The sequence below is a fragment of the Rhinolophus sinicus genome, linkage group LG06 (assembly GCF_036562045.2).
Source record: "Rhinolophus sinicus isolate RSC01 linkage group LG06, ASM3656204v1, whole genome shotgun sequence".
Taxonomy (NCBI): domain Eukaryota; kingdom Metazoa; phylum Chordata; class Mammalia; order Chiroptera; family Rhinolophidae; genus Rhinolophus; species Rhinolophus sinicus.
This window is the reverse complement of record NC_133756.1, coordinates 159451535-159475409: the sequence shown is the minus strand read 5'-3', so window position 1 is coordinate 159475409 and position 23875 is coordinate 159451535. Positions and strand designations below refer to the sequence as shown.

The window sequence follows — 23875 nt, the reverse complement described above, 5'->3', positions numbered from 1 at the left end:
GCTGTTACACCGCTTTGCAGCGAGACACTTTTCACACAGCCACTTCCACCCCATAGTCGACCCGGACCCTCACCAGAGCCTGGCAAGGGGGCACGGCACTCATCCCAGCTTGCACAGGGGAAAACAGGCTGGCCTTTTTTCCCCAAGTCCTATGTCTCTCACCCACCCCGGGTTCTCCCAGCGGCCCCACTCTGTCTCACAGAAACAGCAGATGCCAGCCGTATCCAAGAATAAAGTCCTTTATTATCTCTCAAGCTGTGGTGATTGGGCTGGGGACCCTAGAGCGACTCAGGGAGGGCTTCCCAGGACCTGGTTGTAGAGGAAGATGGCGCCTTTGGCCGAGGGGCAGAGCTCGGCCCACATTTCGGTCTCCTGCAACCTCGGTATGCTCTGTGGGGAGACAGTGAGATCCAGACATCCAGCCCTCAGGTCTCTTGCAGGAGCTGTGCCCAGAGTTCCTGAGCCTCAGAGCCCTCTGCACTGCATGGTCCCTGGGGATACACGCTAAGGTGGCTGAGCAAGTCCTTGGCTTCCCCAACGAGGCCTTGTGGCTCCAGAGAAAAGCTCAGAGATTTGGGGGCCCTGTCTGACTCACCCCTCAGAGACAAACACGTATCACTAGGCCTCTGCAAGTCCCAACCTCAGCTCCTTTTCTAAGCAAGACTTTACCACCTCACACCTGTGTCTCCATAAAGATGATTCCTGTGGACTCATGGGCCTCAGGTCCTCCACTCATGTAGTATTTCCTCACCTGCTCAGAAGTCAGGCTGCATCTGGACAACAACATGAGAGTGGCTGGTGGGTGCCCAGCCCTCGGAGGGTCCTTGTGGAGCCCCATCTACCTCAGCCATCCCCCTCAACCACCCACCTACCCCAGGAACCAGGACCCTGTCCCTCAGAGCTCACTCACTGGACATAGAACTCAGCACTGGCACGGCCGGCACTGGTCTCATTGCGAGCAATGCCCAATAACAGCGGCTGGCTCAGGGTGAGCAGTGGCAGGTTCACCTGGGGCCAGAGATTCCACTGGTCAGTGCCCACTGCCCATATCTCCGCCCCTCTCAATGGAGAACAGAGCATGCATTACCCTTGTACATTATTTTACAGTTTGTAGCTCAAATGCCCAGAATCACAGGATGTCAGATCTTGGGCATGTTCATTTTACAGATGGGAAAATCAAAACCAGAGAGATTGAACAATTTGCCCAGAGACACCCAAAGGGAGTCAATAAATCGATTCCCAATTACTCCTCTTTTCAACAAACCTGGGGGGAATAGGCAAGACATTTATCATTGTTCCCATTGTAAAGAGGAAGAACCTGAAGCATCCAGAAATGAGAGCTAGAATTCCGTTCCAAGTGTGCCCAGCTGCAAAGCCAAGTTCTTCCCTCAATGCCACATGCCTGCAGACTCTCCCAGCAGCTCAAAATGCGGTTGTGGAATTCTGGCACGTTCTACCACCTCCCTCCCAGCCCACCACACTATCCTGGCCACCCCTCACTCACCTCATCACAGATCTCCCGGAGGACACTGGAGAAGAGCTCATGCACCACCAGCTCCCCAGGGAGGTCCTTGTGCAGGGGACTGTCACCAGGGCACAGGGCCTGTGAGAGGTCAGGCTCAGCCCCTGCTCCCCACCTATTCCCGCCCTGCCTTCCCTCCATACTTGCTGTCCCTGAGGGCCTGTTTGGGCACAGTGTAAGAGTGTTGGTGTTCCCCTGACCCAGGCCCTCTTTTTCCAGATGGACAAACAGATGTCTGGCTAGGTCCTCACCCCCATTCCCTAGCTTCCCACAGGTCCCGGGGCAGGGGGCAGTAGGAAGGCTGAAGAGCAGAGACTTTCAGAAAAATCCCAGGCCAAATCCTCCTTTGAGGGATGATGAAAACAAAGCTAAGCTGTCTTGGTCTTTGTGCCTTTGCGCCCAGCCTGGAATCTCACCTGAGGCTCAGGGTGCCCACCAGGCACATCCACCAGCCCAGGTGCTTCAGCCACCTGCCGAGAGCGGCGCAGGAAGACAAGGAAGTCATCTGCGGTGGCCAGTGCAGCGCCCACCCCCAGTGGGTCTGCCAGGTAAGCTTGCTTGTCACCCCAATCGGCGGCTCCCTGCTGTCGCAGCCAGGCAGCTGAGCTGGCCCAGTTGGTGCCCAGGAAGTCTCGGTAAGAAGTAAGGCCCAGGCGCAAGAGCAGCTGCGGCCCTGGTGAGCCAGTGGGCACTAGAGTGGCAGAATGCAGGCGGAACTTGGGGGCATCAAAGAGCCAGGGCTGGGCCTGTAGCCGGCTCTCCCAGACAGCAGCAATGGCCTTGTCCCCTTCTGGCAGTGGGCGACGGTCGTGGGCTGGGCTCAGCTCAGCCCGTACCTGCTCCTTGGGCAGCCCACCGGGGGGGCAATGCAGCAGCAGGTACACCTCAGGGTCCATGGTCTGGACAGGGCAGCTCTGGGGGAGGTCACAGCCAGGCCTGTCACGCTGGGGGACCCATAGCCACCCACAGACCTACTGAGGATACCCCCAGCCCTTCTGCACACCCGTGGACAGGTAAAGTGTCTTATCCAGCAAGAGTCATGGACTCCTGGGGCCAGACATCCCTGGGATTCCAGGGCACGCCAACCACCCAGAGGTTCTAGGTCCAGTTACCCACTAAAGCCCATATCTCCCAAACCCAGGGGTCCTGCTTCCAACCCCGGACGCGCAGGGACCCCTACCAGGGTCCGGAAGCTCCAGCCTCCAGCTGTCACTTACCACCAATTCAGCCCTCAGACTCCGCCCATTTTATCAGAGCGGAAGTGCCCGCCCCTCCTTCCTAGGCTTCTCATTGGTCCCGGCCCTCAGGAGCCCGTGGTATTAGCTGCCTAACAGCAGGAATTGGTGAGCCTACCCGTTTGTCCTCCGCGTTCCTGCTAGGTCTGTCTTGGTCGACCCTGATCTTCCGCCCCGTTAACCTGGACGCCGGCCCCGCCTCCTCAGGCCCACCTCGCGGGACAGACCCGCGAGCCTGAAGCGCGGAGGCTCGGCTTTCCTGGGCTCCGTGGCTGACAGTATGACCTTGGGCAACTCTTGCTTGCTGGGCCTCAGTTTCCCTATCTGCACTAGGGAGTTGGGCTGGGAAGTGAATTTAATGAGCTTACTGTTCCCCTCCCAGCTCTCGTATCTTGAGGCTTGTGACATTCTGGGCAAGGTGGAGACATGGAAGGGTCCTTAACAGTCCCCACATGTCACTGCTCCCCACAGTTTTGGCTATGAACTCCTCTGGAGGAGGGAAGCAGGCAGGAGCGCGGCCCAGGGGTAGAAGGTCTCACAGACCCCAGGAACAGGTATACCCCACCCCATGGTGGGAGGGCAGGGGTAAGGGGACTCTGAGCCCTGGTTCCCTGGGAAATGCTGGTGAAGTGGGAGTGGGGGCTGATGGGTCATACTCTTCCCAGAGAGCACAGGGACTCCTCTCTCACTGGTCACCCCCTGCATCAGGTCACTCCGAGTTCAGGGTTAGTAGCAGGGCAGGATCACCGCGGGGACCAGGGGCCACCTCTGGGATCTTGCAGGATGGAGATGTGCGACTGTCCAAGGCTCTGTCCTACGCCCTGCGCCACGGGGCCCTGAAGCTGGGGCTTCCCATGGGGGCCGGTAAGTGAGGTTCTTGGAGGTTGGGGCGAGGAGGAGCTCAAGTGCAAAGAGCAGTGTGAGCCTTTCTGACTGCCCTCACCCTTGGCTCCTACCGCTCCCTATGGGCACTACTCAGAGGGCACATCCCTTCATGTACAGGGAAGACCGAGGCCCCTAACCCAATATCATGTCTGGGGCAAACTGGGAGAGGAGACTTTGTCTGAGCCAGGCTTAGTGATACTTCCAGCCCAGTGGCCCAATAGACACTTATCCCAAGAATGGGCACGGGGTGGGGGGTGTTGATGCAAATGAGGCTTACTGAGTGTCCACTTTGGCCGAGTACTTGCTAAAAAAGGTCATTTTATATTTGTGACCCTACACGAAGCATATCCTACTCTCATTGTCAGTTGAGGAAACTGAGGCCCAGAAAGGGGAGACTTTTTAAAGGTCACACAGATGAACCCTTGTGACCCACAAGCCCAGGCTCTGTTCCGGTTGCCTGTGGCTCGCCCTGCTAACTCTGGCTGAGGCCAGAGCAAATTAAGCTCCTCAGCACCCTGCCTGCCCACAGATGGCTTCGTGCCCCTGGGCACCCTCCTGCAGCTACCCCAGTTCCGCAGCTTCTCAGCTGAAGATGTGCAGCGTGTGGTGGACACCAGTGGGAAGCAGCGGTTTGCACTGAAGCCGGGCGACCCCAGCACTGGCCCTCTCATCAGGGCCAATCAGGGTCACTCCCTGCAGGTGGGGCTCAGGAGACAAATGGGAGAGCCAGGTGGGACCCTGCCTGTGAGGGAGGTCTCACAGCCCATTCCCCAACCCGTGCTAGGTACCTGATTTGGAGCTGATACCCCTGGAGACACAGGCCCTGCCTTTGATGCTTGTCCATGGCACATTTTGGCGGCACTGGCCCTCCATCCTGCTCAAGGGCCTGTCTTGCCAGGGAAGGACACACATCCACCTGGCTCCAGGACTGCCTGGGGACCCTGGTGTCATCAGTGGTCAGTTCTCCCCTCCAGCTATTCCCACCCACTCTGTCCTCCCGGGGTTCCCTCCAAGGGTCCTAGCCTCTATTGTTAAAGACCACCCCATACCATGCATGCAGCAGCACTCCCTTTTCCCCACTGAGCCCAGGATGCCAGCCTCTCCAGGTTTGATAACTGCAACCCCAGACGCCCCAGGCCCCAGCTCCAGTTGTCTCCACAGGCATGCGGCCAAATTGTGAAGTGGCCGTGTTCATCAACGGGCCCTTGGCCCTGGCAGGTGAGTCTGGACATAGCAGGGACTGCCCTAGGCCTGCAGAGAGGGCACAAGTCACATCTCTGGCTCTGTCTACAGATGGAATCCCCTTCTTCCGCTCTGCCAATGGGGTGATCCTGACTCCAGGGAATGCTGATGGCTTTCTGCTTCCCAAGTACTTCAAGGAGGCCCTGCAGCTACGCCCTACCCGTGAGAACCACCACTCCACCCCACCCCCATTCTTTGTGCCTGAAACCTGTGCCCTCTGCCCTTCACCTCTTTCCCAGCTCCCAATCCCAGTCTGACTTAGGTCTCCCTTTCTTTAATTAACTCATCTCTATCTCAGGAAAACCCCTCTCCTTGTCTGGTAATGAAGATACAGAGTGTCAGAGTGGCCCCAAGCACAGTTCCAGAGGAAGGATGATCCAACAATAAAATATTTATTTAAAAAAAAAGACAACAAAAACAAGACTCCAGTTTGAAATGATGAATCACCTTGTAGCTACAGCTGATCTTCCTCATATGGTCAGGGACTACAAGTAGGTCAGGGGTGTTGGTCTTGGCCAACCAGACAAGGGAAGGGCGGGCCCTGTAGAACTCAGGGCCCACCCTCCCCAGCCTGTAGGATGGCAGGGTTGGGCCCAGCCAGATCCCTGGTCTGCACAAAGCCAGTGTCAGTGGGTGAATGTGCCCGGGTTGGTGCATGTTTGGAGAGGGTGTGGGCAGTGAGTCCCAGTGGGTGTGGGCTTACGAGTGGCCATGGCAGGTAGTGAGCGGGATGGAGGCAGTAGGACAGGCCTCAGAAGGCCTCGTGGCCCCCTGTGAGCTGCAGGAAGAGGTCCTCATCCAGGTCCTCCCCATGAGACCGCTCCCGCGTTGACAGGAAAATGTAACCCCCGATGTACTCGTGCACAATGCGGCAACTGGCAGACACGCAGCTGAAAGCCACGTTGATATGCTCGTCAAACTCGATGGCCACCTGCAGGGCGGGCAGTCAGAGGGACTGGTGGGGGTGGGATAAGAGTGCAGCCCCTGTGCTGTCCTGGCTGGGCCTGGCCCTGGCCCTGGCCCTGGGCCCTGACCCTACCCCCACCCTCACTCTGGGCCCACCTGCCGGATGTCCCAGTTGACATTCCACTGGCGCATGTTGCTGAAGCGCCAGGTCTTGACCACGTCGCCCACGGCCAGGTCAATGCGGATGAGTCGGTTGTTGGCGATGCCCAGGATCTCATCTTTCCTGCTGCCCTTGAACCTGGTCCCCAGAGGGACAGAGTGTGAGCAAGGGCCCCACCCTGCGTGGCCCGGGAGCCCACCCAGACAGCCTGGTGTGGTGCTCAGGAGCAAGTTGTACAAGTAAGTTATTTAGGTTCTCTGGGCCTCAAGTCCCTCATCTGGAAAATGGGGCTTAACTGATATAATCATTATAATAGTGTTTAGCAGCATCAGGCAAATAGTCCATGCCTTTAAATAACAACTTTTGTTTTGGTACCATCTTCATCCATTGCCTCACTCATATCCTTGCAGGCTTAGAAAATGGGCAAGTGGGGGCACTCCCGGTCACAGTGGCCAATGTGGGCCCTGTCCTACAGACCAGCTAACCGAGGCCCAGATGGAGTGGTCCGTGGCAGAGAGCTGGGTCTCCTGCTTTCCTGGCCTGATCTCTCTCCCTGTTGTGTTTGTTGTGGGGGTGCAGGGAGGGGGGCACAGAAAACAAGAAGAGAGGCTTTAGGGTGCTGCCCACAGGCAGCAGATGAGGGCAGAACAGACCGGGGTGGCATTCATACCTGACCAAGACATAGGAGATACCAAAGTCGGGCAGAGACTGCCAGGCCTGGATGAAGCGCAGCTGGGCCTCAGACAGCGAGAGCTGGGCCACGTTCTGGTGGGCTTCCAGGATCCGTGGGGTGAGCTGTGGGATCACACTGGTGAGGGGCTGCCAAAGTCCCTGGGACCCGATGCCTGTCCCCATCAGGGAGACAGGATGCTAAGCCTGGGGCAGGGCCAGTGCCCACTGTGGGGCCACCAGAGTGCACCCTCTCACCAGTCAGCAACTATAAGCTGAGCCAGGCCCTGAGGTGGACATGGGCAGCTGGTCCTCAGAGGGAGGGGACCAGCACCCTCAGTCTCAGGGACATGGTGGGAGAAGAAACAAGTGAGCACACATGGCTTTCCAGAAGAAGGCTCTGTGGAGATCCAGGGGCCAAGGTTGACCAGGTAAATGCTATGGTCGTTCCTTCCACCCACTCTTTCTGGTACCTGTTTGGCCTTGAATTTTCGCTGGAAGCGGGGGGCAACAAGGCCATAGGGGTTGAGGCCCTCAGGGGAGGCATCAGGGCCCTGGGCGTGGTTGGCCGAGCCCCCACCGCCTGTCCGCTGCAGGCTGAGGAAGGCCAGAATGGCCTGCACCTCGCTGGCGTAGCTGCTGTCCGCCATGGTGCGGCCCTTGGAGGCCAGCCGGCAGCCGGCCATCCAGTGGGCATACTGCTGCTCCTGTGGTGGGAGGACCGGCGAGGGTGGTGAGGGGCTAGCCAAGCTCTGATTCAGCCCCTGCCCCTGCCCCCGCCCCCACTCCAGCCTCAGCCCGGCCCGGGCCCCTGCCCAGCCCTTACATCCTGGCACCGCAGGTAGATCTCACTCATGCCCTCAGGGGAGGGCACCAGGAGTTTGATGCAGAATTTCTGGCCTGAGACGTTGACATCAGGGACCACCTCACAGCCTGGAGGGAGAAGGCGTGGGCTAGAAGGCTACAGAGGGGGAGGCTGCCTGAGAAGCCCCTGGGTAAATGACAGCCCTGCACAGCTGGCTCAGGACACAGGGCATCTTCCCTGGCCCCCAGGACAAAACTGAGGTGAGACCATCACCTGAGCAACCCACAGCCCTGCCCTTGACCCTGTTCTGCCGGGGCCACCCTCACTCACCCTTGAGGTTGAGCTGCTGAATGGGGTCACCAGGGGCCTCATCCTGGCTCTTGTAGTAGGACAGTGTGGTCTCCTTGAACACCACCCAGTGCTGGCGGTACCCCTTCAGGGTCAGCTTCCGGGGCCTGAGGGTGAGGCGGGAGGTGGTGACAGGCCACATTTCCCTCCTCTGCTCCCTCTCCACACTGGCCCCTACCGCATGGCCCAAACTTACCGGAAGATCCGGAGATGGTCCTTGAGTTCTGGGATGGCGGTGAGACTGTCCTGGGGAGGAGAGGAGTCAGATGGGGGCCCGGGCCCTGTGCTGGGCCTGACCGCCCCCCTGACTGGACCCCCTCCTCACCAGCACGTCCGTGGGTGCTGACCCCTCCAGCTTCACCTCCAGGTTGCTTAAGGCTGCATCCAGGTCATCCAGCCCTGGGTCTGTGCCGGCTGGTTCACCCACCTCCCCGCTCTGGGACAGCTTGTTGATGTGGTACTGGGTGGGGTACATGGGAGGGCTCAGCGGGCAGTCCATTGATCCCGCCATGCCCTGAGCAGGGCTTCCCCAGCGATGGGCCCCACTCTGGCAGAGCCTTTCTGCCCCAGGACTGGCCTGCAGCCCAGCCCCCCGGGTCCCCCAGGCCTGTCTGGCACCTGCAGGGCTGCAAACACCATCATCTCCTCCTCAGTGCAGTCAATCTCCTCCAGCAGCAGGTCCCACCGAGCCTGCTCGTACAGCTGCGTCAGCCGCACTGGGTCTGTCTGGAGCGGGGGGCGGGGAAGAATGGGTTGGTCAGGTGCCACCCGTCCTGAGCACCCCATGTGCCCAGCTCCTGCGAGCCTCAGCCCTCGGCCCTGTCCTTCATACTGTGGCAAGACCGTTTAGTGGCCCCACATGGGCAGAAGACGCCAATCCCAGCCTACAGCCTGCTAACCCCATCTGTCCAGGGAAGTGGCACCTTTTTCTCTCTAAGCCTTTGTGTACAGATATTGACTATGTCTATTGTGCACACCACATGCTGCTGAGGGCAAAAGGAGGACTGAGTAACCAATCTACAAATAAGTAAAGTGATTCGAGTGCAATCAAAGCTATTAAGGAAATAGCTGCTGTGGGGCAACTCACTCAGGCCCTCAGGCAAAGACACCACAAGTTTGATGGTGATGGCAGAGAATGGAACTGGGCTGCAGGGGGCTGCTCTACATGAGGCAGCATTCAGGGAAGGCTTCCCTGAGGAGGTGGCATGCTGTGTTGAGACCTGAAGGACGACAATGGACCACTAAAGGGAAGAGTGACAGGAAGAACATTCCAGAGAGTCTGAATAGGGAGTGCAAATCTCAAAGGGGGATCCTAGTTACCCACAGAAGACCAAGCCTATGCTCCCTCTGAAACCCACTAAAATTGATAGCAAGGCATAAAAAAAGTAAACCCGAAAGGACAAGGAAGAGGGAAGGGACTAGAGCAGGTGAGAGGTGCCAAATACATTTTGGAAGATGGAAAGCAAAAACGTGAATGGGAATGGAGTTGCAGGGAGAGAGAATTGAGATCTCACACTGTTCTCTCTCTCTTGTTCTCTGGTAAAAGCACTAATGAGTTTTGAAAATAAGCAGAAAACATGGGGATTATCCACGTTTAAGGAATGCTAGTAGCATGAACTACAGAGAGCAAGACCAACTGGATAAAGGCATCCAGTTCACATGCGAACCCCTAGACAGGCTCCGGTCTGGGATCCCTCGGCTGAGAGGGGAGGTTGGGCTGAAATGAGGACTGTAGAAAGTCTATAAAAGAAGCAGGTGCTTCCCTACTCCCTGTAACCAAATGACAGCCAGTTAGCTCCTGGCAGAAGCCAGAGATTTACTGAGATGCTGAGCTGGAGTTACCTCCACATTTGGTACTCTAGGCACAGCTGGATGTGTGAGGGGGTGCAAGATGCTGAGAACAGATGAATTAAGAGAAGGCATTCTGAGACACCCCAGCTTTTCTTCACTTGCCACCCAAGACATTGTCAGTGAGCCTTCTATGCCCAGTCAGGAGATCAGAAGTTTCACTGCTGAGAAACTGATGAACCAAAGAGAAATCCCCTCAAGAGAGGGACATCCCTGCCCTAGCACCCCAGGAGGCCCCCAAAATGCTAAGCCCAATTCATCCACTCAAGGTTTTCAATTGGCTTTTCAGAGCCTTACTTGTAAATACAAAAGGTTAGTCAAGGATTACCCACGTTTAAGGAATGCTACTAGCATGAACTACAGAGAGCAAGACCAAAAAAAAGAGCTTGGAGGAAATAAAGACAATGTAGGGAGCAGAAGAAAACTTCCAACACGAGTCAAAATCCTTATAAAGACAAAATACTGCGCTCATAAAATGAGAACAGGATGCTATTTTAAAAAGAAATAATTGTAAAGTTAAAGATATAGTAATTAAGACTGTGACATTGGCAACAAGAAACAAATTGACCAATGGAACCAAAGAGAGTCAGAGGTAGACACACACCTGACTTAGGACCAAGGTGATCCTGCAGTCACCGGGGAAACAATGCTCTTTTTAGTAAATGACACTGGGTCAATTGGATACCCATGTGTCAAAAAAAATTATATGTGTCCCTACCTCACACCACATACAAATATGAATTCCAGATGGGCTGCAGATCCAAATGTGAAAATGGAAACAATAAGGACTTTTGAGAAAAATAGGACTACATCTTTGTGATTTGGGAATAAAAAAGATTTCTTAAACGGGACACAAAAGATGTTAATCATAAAAGAAGAAATATAAATCGCATTGTATTAAAATTAGTAGCTTCTGCTTATCAAAATAAACCACTAAAAGAATGAAAAAGCAAAGCACAGAGTGGGAAAATATATTCACAATATATTTATCTGACAAAGTACTCATATGCCAAAATAAAGGACTCCTCCAAAGCAGTATGAAAAAGACAAGCAAGTTAATATAAAAATTGGTGAAAAACTTGAACAGAAACTTGACAAAAAGGATATCCAAATGGCTAATCACCATATGAAAAAAGACTCGATTAGTCATCAGGGAAATGTAAATTAATGCCAAATAAAAAGTATGTCAGTGGTTGTCTGGGGCTGGGTGTGGGAGGAGAAATGACTGCAAATGGGCACTAGGGAGCTTTCTGGGGTGATGGAAATGTTCTAAAACTGGACTGTGGTAATGATTGCACAACTGTATACTTTTACTAAAAATAACCAAACTGCTCACAATGGGTTTTTTATATTAGGTTGGTGCAAAAGTAATTGCTGTTTTTGCAATTATTTTTAACCTTTTAAACAGCAATTACTTTTGCACCAACCTAATATAGTATGTAAATTATATCTCAGTAAAGCTGTTTGAAAAAACAAATTAAAAAAAAAAACATATAAGATACATTTACACACCTACCAGAATGGCTACCTTGGAAGAGATAGGAAATATCAAGTGTGGTGAAGCTGTGGAACAACCGAAACTCTCATACACTGCTGATGGGGTGTCAATTGGAACAACTACTTTGAAAAGCTGTTTAACAGTTATTTACTACAGGCCCTAGTGTCTGTCCTAGAACCCAGCAATTCCACCTCTGTGTATATACCCTACAGAAATGTGTACCTATGTTCACCAAAAGACATATACTGAAATGTTCATAGCATCTCTGTTCATGATAGCCCCATTCTGGAAATAACACAATGCTCATCAATGGAAATTAATTGTGGTGTATTGACAGAACAGAATGTTACACAACACTGAGAAAGAATAAACTACAACTATATGCCGCATGGGTGAATCATACAAACATAATGCTGAGTGAAAGAAGCCAGACACAAAAGAGTATAGACTGTGTGATTTCATTTATGTAGATTTCAAACGCAGGGAAAACTCATCTATAGTGTTAGAGGTAACATTAGTGGTTGCCGCTGTGGGAGATAGTGCATGGTAGGGGGTTATTACGGGGGCTTCAGGGGGCTGGTAAAGTGCTATAAGCTTTAAAAAGGAACACTCATAAAATAAGAGTTCTTAGAACTTAGAAATGAAGCTGTAGAAATTAATAATTGTATAGTTCATTTGGAAGATAAATCAAGGAACTCTCCAGAAAGTAGAACAGAAAGAGAATGAACTTAAAAACATGAAAGAAAAGATGAATGTCTAATTTGTTTCTTTGAAGAATCAATCTAGAAGGTTTAATATCTACTAAGTTCCAGAAAAAGGAAAAGCAACAGAAAAATGGAGGGGAGGAAATTAATCAAGAAATTATAAAGGGCATTTTTCCAGAACTGGAGGACCCAGGTTCTAATTTGAAAGGGCTCAGCAAGTGTGCAGGCCAATCAATGAAGAAGGATCCATACTATTGAGAGATTTAGAACACCAAGAGATAAGGGGGGGAGATTTTTAAAGTTTCTTGTCCCTGCCCCCTACCTCCAAGAACAAATAAAAGTGTGTGTCACATATGGAAGGACTGGAAATAAAAATGGCATCAGACTTTTCAACAGCAACATTGGAAACTAGAAGACAGTGGGAAGGTGGCTTCAAAAATTTTCAGGAAAATGATTCCAAACTAGAATTCTATACCTAGCCAAACTATAATGTGGATAAGGGTAGAATAGTGACTTTTTCAGACATGCAGGTATGAAACAAAGTCTCACATACCCTTTTAAGGGAAGCTGTTGAAGTATATACTCCATCGAAATGAGGGAGTCAGTCAAGAAAGAGGAACACAAGTGATCCAGGACCAAGAGGTCCCATATAGGAATTCCCAGGAAGTAGTGAAGGGAAGTCTAAGGACAACAGTTGTGCCGTGGGTGTAGAGTGCCACCATTCTGTGGTCCCGAAAAGGAAATCACACTGACTGATGTCCTAAAGTCATTAACCGTTTTGAAAGGAGTGGCTCAGTTGCTGTGTTGGAGGAGCTTGGCTATGGAACACCCCACTTCCTCACTGTGAAAACCCCCAATGGCAAGCCACAGCCACATCAAGAGTGTCCAGATAGCCTTTTGGGGTCTCTCTTCTAATTGTATAGAGACAATTAATAGAAAAAGAAGTTAATAAAAATATAGCAATTATGAGCTATAAGAAAAACTTGACCAAGAAAGGAAATACCACTACTCTGTGGCTTAGCTAAGAATACTATTTATATGTGTTACTATTTACAGCCATAATGACGTTGTTTTCACCAAAAACTATCGCACAATTCAATTGGAAAGGTACAAAGAAATGTTTGTATTGTGTGTGGGGGTGGGGGAGGAGGGTGTAAGACAGCTAAATCTTCATCTTTCATACAAAGTCAATAGATAATGAGTGAAATAAAAACACAAGGAACAGAAATATATAAGGATGTGATACAGACGTAAATACTAGAATAAAAAGCTACAGAGTTAAAATCTACAGTCTCTAGGGATCCAAGATCTGGGATAAGGAGAGGAGCAGCAGGGAACTGCTTTGTTGTTGTTATAAACCTGCGAGGACTATTTAACTCTTTAAGCCATCGTATATTACTTTGACAAAAAATAAAATTTAAGAAACAAATAAGAACAAAGAGCAAATGGCTTTTAGATACTGGAAAACAAGCCACACAGAACACAGAAGGGAAACACGATGACCCCTACGATGGCCCTGGCTGACTGTCTGAAGAGAACTTCCAGGCTGTGGCTCAGGGCAGAGGACCCCAAACAGAGCCCAGCATATCCCTTGAGCAGAGATGTAGTTGAGAATTTGGGGAGTCCAAGGCAGCTAGAGTTCACAGGACAAAGTACTGGAGAGGAAATGGCTGCACAGAGAGGAAGCTCTGGAGATCAGCAGAGGGCTCCTCTTGAGTCTTTAGCTGGGTACTCATCAGTGTGTGTGCGTGTGTGCGTGTGTGTGTGTGTGTGTGTGCGTGTGTAATGAAACTACCCAAGGCAGGTGGAAGAAAACTCTGGAACGGAGCAGGGGGAACATTTGCCAGACCTCACATAGGGTGGAAATAGTTCACACCCCCCACCAGGTTAGAGAAACCTCATCATACATGGCTCATCAGATACAGTACTCGGAAGGCTATTCCCTTAGTAAGGGAGTAGATTAGCCCTAGATTAAAGGATGCTTTTGTCCTGTCTAATTAATGTTCAAGTCTTGGAAGGATCAAACTGCTCTGAAGTGTCTTCACTTCATCCCCAAACAAGGTTTACAAATAATTAAAAGACTACCAAAAAAAAAAAAAAAATCAGCACCCAAGAACATACAATTTGTAATGTCTGGCATCCAATGAAAAATAACCAGGCATGAAAACAAGCAGAAAACTACAAGTCATAATGAGGAGATAAATAGTCAGTAGAAATAGATCGAGAAATGACATGGATCATAGAATTAGTAGATAAAAACACTAAAAGTTATTATAAGTATATCCTGTATGTTCAAGAAAGTAGAGAAAAGCAGGTATACACTAAGGAGAGATATGGAAAATATTGAAAAAACTCAAAATTTAACTTCTAGACGTGGGATTAACAGCAGATTGGACATGGCAGAGAAAAGATTAGTAAACTTAAAAATATAGAACTATCTGGAATGAAACAAAGAAAAATAAGACGGAAAAACAATAAACGGCTAACTGAATGGCATCAGTGAGCTGCGGGATGATTTTTAGCAGTCTAATACTCATGTAATTGACATGCCATAAAAGGAGGGCAGCGGAAAAAAAACCATGAAAAAACAATAGCCAGAAAACTTCCAAATTTAATGAAAACAGCTCAATGAACCCCAAGCATGAGAAACCTGAAGTGAACCAAGGCACATGATAATCAAATTGTTTACAACCAGTGATAAAAGGAAAATCGTAAAAGCAGTCACAAAATGAGACACATTACATACAGGTGAACGAAGAATGACAGCAGACCCAGAGTTGGAAGCAGTGCAAACCACAAGACTGTGAAGTTAAGGTACGTAAACAAACAAACAAACAAACAAAAAACCTGTTGACAGAGAACTCTACACCAAACAAAAACATCTTTCAGAATTACAGGCAAAATAATGACTCATACAGATACTCAAAAGCTGAAAGAATTCATCACCAGAAATGTTAAAAAAGTCCTTCAGGCAGACAGAAAAGGATATCAGCTGGAACTCTGGATCTATACACAGGAACAAAGAGCACAGGGAATGGCGAGTGTGTGGGAATGTATAGGAGAGTTTTTTTTTATGTTTTCAGTGTCTTAACAGGACACTTGACGGATGGAACTGTTCTGTATCTTGACTTGCAGTGTCAACATCCTGGTTGGGATTCTGGTCAGGAAAATGCATAAAGGATACCCAGGTCTCTAGGACCTCGGTGTGGTAATTCGTTTTTCGTTTGTTTGTTTTTTCTCTTTCTGTGTTAATTCTCACAACTGTCTGTGAATCTATAGTTATTTCAAAACAAAAAGTCTAATAGAAAATAACTGACTGGTTAAAGCAGAAATAACAATGGCAACTCCACAAGTTTACTCCTAGGTATTTACCTGAGAGAAATGAAAAAATATGTCCATGAATATTCATAGCAGCATTATTCATAATAATCAACAAATGTCTAAAACCAAATGTCTGTTAACTGATATAAATGAAATACAGCCTATCTATACAATGGAATATTAGCCACAAAAAGGAAGGAAGCAGTGAATGCTACAACATGAACAAACCTTGAAAACATGATGCTATGTGAACTAAGCCAATCACAAAAAGCCACATATTGTATGATTCCATTCACATGAAATGTTCAGAATAGGCAAAGCTATAGAGACAGAAAGGAGATTAGTAGTTGTCTGGGGCTGAGGGGAGTGGGAGATAAATGGGGAGTGACTGCTAATGGATCTGAGATTTCTTTTTGGGGTGAAAAAAAATTCTAAAATTGATTGGGGTGATGGTTGCACAACTCTGTGAACATACTAAAAACCACTGAGTTGTACACTTCAAATGGGCAAATTATATGTCATAGAAATTATTTCTCAATGCAGCGTCATCATAATAATAACAGCAACAAGAAGTATGACAATGTATTGTGGCCTTTCACATATGGAGAAGTGAAACGTGCAATAACAAGAGGGGAATGCAAGTACCCTGATGTTCTTAGACTCTACGTGAAGCGGGATAACATTACTGGATGGTAACAGAATATGTGTGCTAAAACCCCCAAAACGACGACTTAAAAACAACAACGGCATAGCTAATAAGCTAATATAAAGGAGATAAAATGGAATCCTGAGAACTACTCAATCCAAAAGAAGGCAGAAAAGGCAAGAGAAGGGAACAAGAAAGTCTCCAGAAGAGGAAGGGGATGTGGAAGGAATGGAAAGGAGGTGGGTGTGGGTGGAAAGGAGTGGGCAGGATGCAGAGAAGTGTTCAGGGTTAGATCAGGCTGGGCCTCAGAGAATGGCACCTGCGGCCACAGGCAGCCACAGAAGCCTTTTAAGCAGGAGTGACATGACCTAATGTGCGCTTGCAAATGTTCATTCCAGAGCTGTGTGGAGGTGGGGGAGTCCCAGAGAGGAGACAGTTTCAGTAAGAGGGGCTGCAGTAACCTTCTCGAACGAGAGAGGTTGATGTTTGGACAGAGAAGAGTGGGTGGCTTGGGATTTTAGTTCGAGGGAGGCTCAACAGGACACAATGAGGGATGGGGTGGGCAGGAAAGGGATGGACCTAGACAGCTGTAAGTCTGGGACTTTGCAATGAACCCATCAGTGTTGGGAGGAGGCGCTGGGCAGCCTGGGAACCCAGAATCCCGCTGCTGGCAGAAGCCTGAGGTGTTTATTAGATACCTGAGAAGAGACAGTTGGACATGCGAGTCTAGAGCTCAGGGGAGAGATGTCTGGGCTGGAGATTATAAACTTGGGAGCTACAAAGAGCACGGAGATGATATCTAAATCCACCAGACGAGATTTCTGGGAGAGAGGGTGAGAAGGAGGAGGCTGGCATGGAGCCCTGGGGCTTGCCAATGCCGGAGGCCTGGAGACAGGAGAGAGCGCCGAGGAGCCTGCAGGGCAGCTGGAGACGCTGGGGGGGGGGGGAGGTCATAAGCAGCTGGGTAAGAAGTGAGCAGGAAGTGAGCAGGGGACAGATAGCATGGAGGGCACGGTCACCTGAGCAGGTGTACTTCCTCATGGGGATGGGACAGAAGACACCAGGAGAGATTTAGCTCAGGAGAGAGGAGTCAGGGAGCACCCAGGAAAGGATGGGAAAGAGGAGGCTGGAATTTGGGGAGAAAGGACAGTAGACCCCAAGTGTTCTGTAGACAATGGCGGCAGTTAGAAGTTTTGCAGTGAAGGGGGGCAGAGGGAGTGCACGTGGGGTTCTGGCGGACTTTCAGAGGGATGCATGGAACGTGTTGGTTGCTAGTGGGGATAGTAGGTTGGGAGGAGAGATGCACACTGGCGCCTGCCTGTGAAGCCTTGTCCCTTGCCCACCCTACTCCCTGCAGGTCCCAGTGCCACCCCCTCCAGGAAGCCTTCCTTGAGCCCAGGTGCTGGGTATTGCCCACCTGAGCAGGCTTCCCACAGGCACTCACCACTGTCTACACTGAACTGTGGTCATTATCTCCCTGACACCCTTGGCATCAGCCTGAGCCCAGCACTGTTGGTGGAATTAATAAACGGATGTGGACAGAGACACAGATCCCCACAAGTCCCTAACATTCCCCGAGCCCGGATCCCTGACCCTAGGTCCCCATGTCCCGTTGACCCAGACCCCCAGCTCGCCCTGACCCCGCCCACCTTGGGATCCAGGTCGAAGAAGCTGTAGTACTTGAAGCGCAGCCAGAGCGTGTCGCCAGCCTTGATGCCCTGCTGCATGAGGCATCGCGACGAGTCCAGCCACCTGGGCCACAGCACAGGCAGGGGTCAGGGCTGAGCAAGGTCTAGCGCGGGGGAGGGGTGGGGCTGGGCAGGGCGCCTGGGGGCAAGCACACACACATAGGAAAGGCCTGGACACAGGAGGCCTAGATTGGGGGTGAGCAGGACACAGGATGGCAAGAGCCCTGGGGGTGGGGGCCCACACACAAGGGGCTGTGGCCCTGGGCGCAGACCCGGCAGGCATTGTACCTGCTGTGGAGCTGGGTCTTGTCCATGAGGGAGCTGGGCCGAGGCAGGCGCTGGAGCAGGAGGGGGTCCGGTGGTGGCTGTGGCCGGCTCAGCATGTGGTAGCAGGCCTCCGTCTGGGCGCTGTCTGAGAAGTGGGCCGGCATCCCCCGGAACAACGCAGGTGCCACGCCTGGAGTGCAGGTCAGGGTCAACCAGGCCTGGCCCCCAGCCCCCGGCTTCATGGGCCCGGCCCCTGTGCCCAGCCCCCGGTGGCCGCCTGTACTCACCGCCAGCCAGGACGACCTTCGTCATGTCATACACCTCCTCCTCTGGCTCCTTCTCCTTCTTCTTCTTCTCCTTCTTCTCAGGAGCCCGGAGCAGAGACAGCTCCTCAGGGTGCCGGATACCTGAGAGGAGCTGGGCCTCAGTGGGGGCCAGATCTTGCCCTGTGACCTCCTGCCCCACCCATGAGTGCTTTGGGGCAGGTCACAGCCCTGCAGGCAGGATGGGGAAGAGGGTAGCAAGGACAACATGACAATAGCCGGGCCTGTAAACCCAGGGGATCAGGCCCCTTGCAGCGGGCAGAGTGGGGATATCTGGGGACTCACTAAGGAGGCGGCAGATGGCAGCCACAGCCTGGAAGAGAGGCTGGGAGAAGTTGGCTCGGAGACGCAGGGCGCGGCGATTAGGCAGCCTCAGGATGACCGGCCGGTGCTGGGGCCCGAAGAAGAGGCGGGCGTCGGCCAGGATACCGTACTTATCCAGCGTCCAGTGGGTCTGCAACAGCCATTGTCTTTTCTGTTCCCACCAAATGGCATGGTCTGACCAGTCCTGCTTGCGTTCTGCGGGGCCATGGAAAAGGGGGTGGGTGCACATCAGCTTTCGAGGGCCCTGCCCCCAACGCTGAGCACAAGCCTAGGATTCAGAGGCCTGCGGTGACTTCCCCTCCCCTGCCCAAGCCAAGGGCAGGGCCAGGCTGGGTTGGCTTGGGGTCTAGGACCACGGTCATGGCAGAATGGCTCTTTGCTGGCTAACCCTGATCATCCTTCTGGCTCAGTTCATACATCACTTCCTAGGGAGCCCCCAACCCAGAGTTCAGGTGCCCCAATCTTCGTGTCCCCACCTCATGCACTCCAGCCCATCGGGCCCCCCCATACAGCCCCTCCTGTGTCCTCCCACCATTTCTGGCCTTTCCTTGGCATTCGGAGAGCTCGGGACAAAGGCTACAGCAGGGCCTGGGGTTGTGCCTGGCGGGCAGCAGCAGGCACTCTGTAAATATTTAGTGGTTTCTAGTTTTGTAACCTTGGCCAAGCCCTTAACCTCTCTGTGCCTTAGTTTTCTAATTCGTGAGATGTGACCAGTAATGACTCTGGCCCCATGAACACTGATGACGTCTGCGACGTCGTAAGTGACAGGGTCTGTGACACACTCATGCCGGCACAGTAACACGCGAGTGAACATTCAGTTAGAAGTGTGAATACTTCACTTGTCACGCAGCTTGTGATGGGTGACGCATGGTGTGCTTTCCTGCTCCCTTTAGGAGCATGAACTGGTACAAGGTGAGCACAGAGACCCCGAATCAGCATAGCCCTCCAGAGTGTGCAAAGCTCTTCCTTGCGAGGGGCCCAATTCCCCGTCTCCTGACACCTTCCCAACATCACCAGTGCTGCTAGTGAAGAAAACCTCCACCTGGATCTGTCGGCCCCCTTGGGGGCATTTGAGCCCTAAGCCCCACCCCTCACACTCTGTACTTGGCTTTCTGGCACCCACACCCCTCTCCCCTTGACCCGTCACTCCTGTTTTGTTCTCCTTGGCCCCTCTCCTGGCCTGCCCCTGGCCTGTCCTGGTTCAGTCTGGGACCCTCTTCTTCCTCCTCTGCCATGGCTTCCTCCTGGGGGGGTCACACCCAGTCTATGGCTTCATCTTCCTGTGGCCTGAACCTGCAAGCCACTGGCCAACGGGCACGTCCACTGGCTTTCGTCTTTCCAGAAACCTTGTTCACAGGCCATGTGCCTGGCTCTTGGACTGTAAATGCAATGACTCCTAGTCCCAGCCAAGACGTTCATCTTACCCTCGGTCTGTCCAGCATGGACAGGAACGCCCCTGGCAAATTTGTGCCGTATCTGGGTGCTGGTGACAAAGATTCTCTTCTCAAATCAGGGTGTCATGCCTTTCACGTTTAGCCACCACGTTTAATTGAGGTCAATCCCACCTCCAAAACCCTCCCTCCTGTCTATCCTCATTGCTGACCCACTGTAGGAGGCCGTGTCTCCCTGTCTCCAGCCCACCATCTCTCAAGGGGCCTGCCTAATGTAAGCCCTTGCCTGACAGTCTCCCTGAGGTGCCCTCCACCTCCAGGGGAGTCCAAAGTCCTTACGACGGCCTCCCTAGCCTCATTTCTTGTCACGCTCCAGCCGTTCCCCCACCTGGCCTAGCGGCTCCAGTTCAGAACACACCCTGCCCCAACTTCATCCCTTACTCCTTCCTGCTGTGGCCCTGTCTCAAGACTCATTAACTGGCTTGTTGTGGGAAGTGTCCCCTTCCCAGGCTAGGGGTGACCGTCTTCTGGCTCCAGGCCCCCACAGGGGCCCCTGTGCTGTACCAGTACTCAGCCCTGCGCCGGCAGCAGAAAGGCTGGTCTCCCCTGCCCAGCTGTGCTCCAGGAAGCCAGGGGCTGCATGGGCCCAACTCAGCTGAGCCCCCGGAGGCATCTGATGCACTAAGGAATGAGCTCAGGTGAGAGGGGTGGGGACAATGTCCCCATCGCAGGGGACACGTGCTGAAGGGACTTGTCCTGGAGAGCGTTGCAGTAAGTGGAGGAGTGGAGTATGACTCCCTGTGTAGGCCATTTGCATTGCTGTGCCCTGTGGCCAACGAGGTCTTCACCTGCTCTGCCCTGGCTCAGCCAGGCCCTGCCGGAGTCTTGGTCTGACGCGCAGTCTCCTGACGGATCCTCTGTTCCCCACTTCTGCTTTCACAGCCTCCTTGGGCCCTGCCTTCTGAATGGTCCCCTCACAACTGCGGCCTTTTGGTCAGGCTGCCGTGGGGCACCGGCCTGTCCACAGCCCCTGATCTCCTTCCCAGGAGGCACGTGGTGGGTTGGCTGGGTGTCAGGAAGCCCATCTACCCCCATCTGCAGGCCACCCAGGCTCCTGGCTGGGATTCTCATGGGCCTGCCTTCCGGCTCTGGCTATCAGGGTGTGCCTACTGCCTTGCCAGGAAGGGGCAGCCCGCACTCCCAGCAGGGAAAGGCTATGAGAAGCCCCCATGTCACTGGCCCTACTGCTCTCAATGGCTGATACCACAGGCTCCTCTGCTGTAACTTCCTGTGGGGGCAGGGCCTTCCCACCCAGGCTGGGCCTGTCACCAGCCTGCTGAGGGCTTCCGCCTGGGGGAGGAGGTATGGAAGTAGAACCCCAGTTCCCTAGAACCTGCTCTGATCACCCCTCAGATCCCTGGAACATGACCTATTCCTCAGCCTAGGCAGGGCCCCTCCGGCCCCTAGAAGTGAGTAAATGGAGGACTGTGGCCAGGCCTGCTCTTTGGGGACTTCGCAGAAGCAGCTGGAGTGGGAGGAAGGGAGGGAAGACAGTGGGAGGGAGGGGAAGTTGGGGAAATGTCTTTTTTGGGACCGAATGATTAAGCTGGTGCCTTAGTCACTGTGACACTGTTATCGAGCGCTGTGCAGCCGGGGTGGCCCGGAAGTGCCAAGGGACTCCAGTTGTAGCCACCCCGCACTGTTGAGAGCAGCAGTAGGGCCCAGGGGCACTCACTGATCTCCTCCACGATCTTTAGGAGCACCCCGCCGATGTGTGACTCCCCCGTGACCCGGAGGGTGACCGACTCAGCTTCAGGATTCTCCTCTCCCACGAAAACCCGCAGCTCCCAGGACGAGTCAATGTAGTCCCCGGTGGCCGTCTTCATGCCCGCCATGGCTGTGGCGGCTCTACAGCGGGGGTGGGGAGGAAGCAAAGTGAACAGGGTGCTGGGCCTGCTAGGCTCTCCATGGTCAGGTAAAAGAGGCCCCATGGGGCCCTGATGGGTGGGAGAGCAGAGCAAGCCAGCAGGCCAGTGTGCCACAGAAGCCCAAGCAAGACACCGGGTGCTGAGCTGTTCCAGGCAAACCTCAGGCCCTCTCACCATAGCGGGGGGGTTAAGGGGAAAGGACCCTCAGAGACCATGTTGATCAACCCACTCCCATCTTACAGAGGGGAGCACTGACGCCCAGTAAGCATGAGAAGGGGCTTGCTGAAGATCATCCAGCTTGATGGCAGAGCTGAGCACAACCCGTCTGCTTTCCAGCCCACAGCTCACCCCAAGCCCACGCTGGCAGCTTCCTACTCTGGAAATGGTGGTGAACGTAGGTCAGAAAATATGAATTCCAGTTCTGGCCTGAAGCTGAGACCCAAACATCCCAGAGCAGCTGAGGCCTCTCTAGGGCACTGGCAAGACCAGGCTGCTGCATGGGTCAGGGCATGGGCAGAGCGCAGGAGGGCGAGGAAGAGAAGGGCCCCAGCTTACCTTGCCTGCAAGGCGTTGGGGCTGCAGGTGGGGGGTTGGAGTGTCAGCCACTCCTGGCTTCAGCCTGAACACCTGCAGACCACTGAGTGCTTCCTTCTCCCTGCTTTCTCTTTGGCGCTTCCTTCAGAAAGGAGCTTGTCTCAAGCAGGGTGCAGGGCTGTTCAGCCCCTCCCCAGGGCGGGCTGGTGGTTTTGGGTGCAGGAAACACACTGCCAGCCACTGCTGAGGACTCCAGCGTGGCCCCGCCTTGGTTCCCAGTGAGCACAGAAAGCAAGGGAGGAGCGGGGCTGGTGGACCTAACACCACAAAAAGGGTGTCCTCATTTGGAGGGTAGCTTGGTTCAAATTAGAGAAGCTAAATTGTGTTCAGGGCTAGGTAGGAAGCCATATCCCATCTCCAACCTGTCATGAGGTGGGCACCTTTGGGCCATGAAATATCACTGGGCTGCCAAGGAGTCATGGAGTTGAAAGGCTTGGATCCAGGTTATTTAGGACTCGGCAGGTCAAGCAAGCTCAAGACCAGATGTCCCTTACCACCACAAAGTAGAAACCAGAAGGCCCCGAGAGAAAACTTCTCGTCTTTCCTGCCCCCAATAAGGGCCTCTACTTCCAAAGTTGTCAACCTTAGAGCTGCCTGGGAAACGGAATGAAACCACCTCCCTGCCCTGCCCCTCCAGGTAGTACTTCAAACCTGCCACCTCCACTGTCCCACCTGCAACGTGCTCCCCCCCACCCCCACTCCCACCCCCAGTATGCTAGGCTCACTCAGTCAAGTCCCTGCTCAAACGTGACCTGAGACGGTCTCTGGTAGCCCAATCTTTTCCCGTCCATCCCTGCATCGGGATGTAAGCTTTGGGAAAGCCAGGGCTTGCGCTCGCTCCTGGTTCCCAGCAGGAACTTGGCCTTCCAGAAACTCAGTTTGGGGCTGGAGGAAACTGAGCCTGAAGAGACAGTAGTACCAGAATCCCTGTGGTGAGCAGGCTTTCTGAACTGTGCCACCCAGGCGGGGGAGGGGGCCTGCGGGGATTGGGGTGGGGGGGGAGTTTATGCAAAGTCAAGGCAGCAGGAAGTGCCGCCAGCTGCTGGCCTCAGCAGCTTGCTAGCCCAGAAAGCTACACTCTTGGAGCGAAAGAGGAAGTTTTACTCCTGCCCTAGAGGCCATCCCAGTCCAAGAAGAGGGTTTTAGAAATAGTTTGTGATCGTGAAAGATATAATCAAAATCTACTACTTTAAGCCCAGTTGAGGGCAGTGATTCTTTGAAAACCACAACATACAGTAGCTGACAGATTTGATCTCCCCTAAAGGAAGGTCCAAAGCATCTCTTGCAACGGAAATAAGCCTGGGTTCTTGGGTAGAACCCAGTGTTCTCTGGGTCCCTGGCTTCTAAGTTTTGAGATTACAGTGTGGAGAACTGACAGCATGAGAGTCACCTGAATGCTTGAACCTTGCCTATCTGGGAAGCTCTAGAGCCTCCAGGCTCCCTTTCGGCTGTTGTGTGTGTGTGACAGCACCACCTAGTGACCACCTCTGGGAAGCCAATGGAACCAAACCAAACTCCCACAGACCCACCCACTCAAAAGCAGGAGGCCCTGGTCCTTAGTTGATTCACAT

The 23875-nt window shown here is 52.8% G+C and overlaps 3 protein-coding genes across 15 annotated transcripts; 1 reads left to right on the top strand and 2 right to left on the bottom strand.

Annotated features, from left to right (window-relative positions):
* Positions 1–223: 223 nt before the first annotated feature.
* On the bottom strand, positions 224–2780 carry NUDT22 (nudix hydrolase 22). 2 transcript variants are annotated; one of them, XM_019717877.2, is made up of 6 exons: positions 2740–2780; positions 1939–2436; positions 1505–1603; positions 911–1008; positions 680–773; positions 224–390 (listed from the first exon to the last, which is right to left on the bottom strand). In XM_019717877.2, the coding sequence occupies exons 2-6, from the start codon at positions 2416–2418 to the stop codon at positions 289–291; spliced, it is 873 nt and encodes a 290-aa protein (XP_019573436.2). In that variant the 5' UTR covers positions 2419–2436; positions 2740–2780; the 3' UTR covers positions 224–288. The 2 variants fall into 2 exon arrangements, with proteins under 2 accessions (XP_019573436.2, XP_019573437.2); XM_019717878.2 differs by having other exon boundaries at positions 2703–2750.
* Positions 2778–5302, top strand: TRPT1 (tRNA phosphotransferase 1). Of its 12 annotated transcripts, none has more exons than XM_074336552.1 (8): positions 2778–2865; positions 3229–3311; positions 3540–3621; positions 4154–4341; positions 4427–4598; positions 4804–4860; positions 4936–5046; positions 5183–5302. In XM_074336552.1, exons 2-8 carry the CDS (start codon positions 3237–3239, stop codon positions 5269–5271), a joined length of 774 nt encoding a protein of 257 aa, XP_074192653.1. In that variant the 5' UTR covers positions 2778–2865; positions 3229–3236; the 3' UTR covers positions 5272–5302. The 12 variants fall into 12 exon arrangements, with proteins under 12 accessions (XP_074192653.1, XP_074192658.1, XP_074192660.1 ...); XM_074336559.1 differs by having other exon boundaries at positions 2820–2865; positions 3466–3621; XM_074336551.1 differs by lacking the exon at positions 2778–2865 and adding an exon at positions 2872–3035.
* FERMT3 (FERM domain containing kindlin 3) lies at positions 5256–23219 on the bottom strand. The gene is made up of 15 exons (XM_019717867.2): positions 22266–23219; positions 21518–21690; positions 18353–18586; positions 18032–18151; positions 17766–17934; positions 17439–17541; positions 8391–8498; positions 8098–8232; positions 7969–8018; positions 7755–7879; positions 7446–7552; positions 7093–7326; positions 6621–6745; positions 5947–6088; positions 5256–5815 (listed from the first exon to the last, which is right to left on the bottom strand). Exons 2-15 carry the CDS (start codon positions 21675–21677, stop codon positions 5636–5638), a joined length of 1992 nt encoding a protein of 663 aa, XP_019573426.1. The 5' UTR covers positions 21678–21690; positions 22266–23219; the 3' UTR covers positions 5256–5635.
* Positions 23220–23875: the final 656 nt, after the last annotated feature.

Excerpts from the sequence above, each read along its gene's own strand:
- NUDT22 (XM_019717877.2), bottom strand. The coding sequence starts at position 2,418 with ATGGACCCTGAGGTGTACCTGCTGCTGCATTGCCCCCCCGGTGGGCTG. Across the intron at positions 1,604-1,938 it reads GTGGGCACCCTGAGCCTCAG|GCCCTGTGCCCTGGTGACAG; the intron begins GTGAGATTCCAG and ends GACCTCTCACAG. Across the intron at positions 1,009-1,504 it reads TCCGGGAGATCTGTGATGAG|GTGAACCTGCCACTGCTCAC; the intron begins GTGAGTGAGGGG and ends CTCTGGCCCCAG.
- TRPT1 (XM_074336549.1), top strand. Across the intron at positions 3,312-3,539 it reads CTCACAGACCCCAGGAACAG|GATGGAGATGTGCGACTGTC; the intron begins GTATACCCCACC and ends GGGATCTTGCAG. Across the intron at positions 4,861-4,935 it reads CGGGCCCTTGGCCCTGGCAG|ATGGAATCCCCTTCTTCCGC; the intron begins GTGAGTCTGGAC and ends CTCTGTCTACAG.
- FERMT3 (XM_019717867.2), bottom strand. The coding sequence starts at position 21,677 with ATGGCGGGCATGAAGACGGCCACCGGGGACTACATTGACTCGTCCTGG. Across the intron at positions 8,233-8,390 it reads TGGTGTTTGCAGCCCTGCAG|TACCACATCAACAAGCTGTC; the intron begins GTGCCAGACAGG and ends TACCCCACCCAG. Across the intron at positions 7,880-7,968 it reads GACCATCTCCGGATCTTCCG|GCCCCGGAAGCTGACCCTGA; the intron begins GTAAGTTTGGGC and ends CCTCACCCTCAG.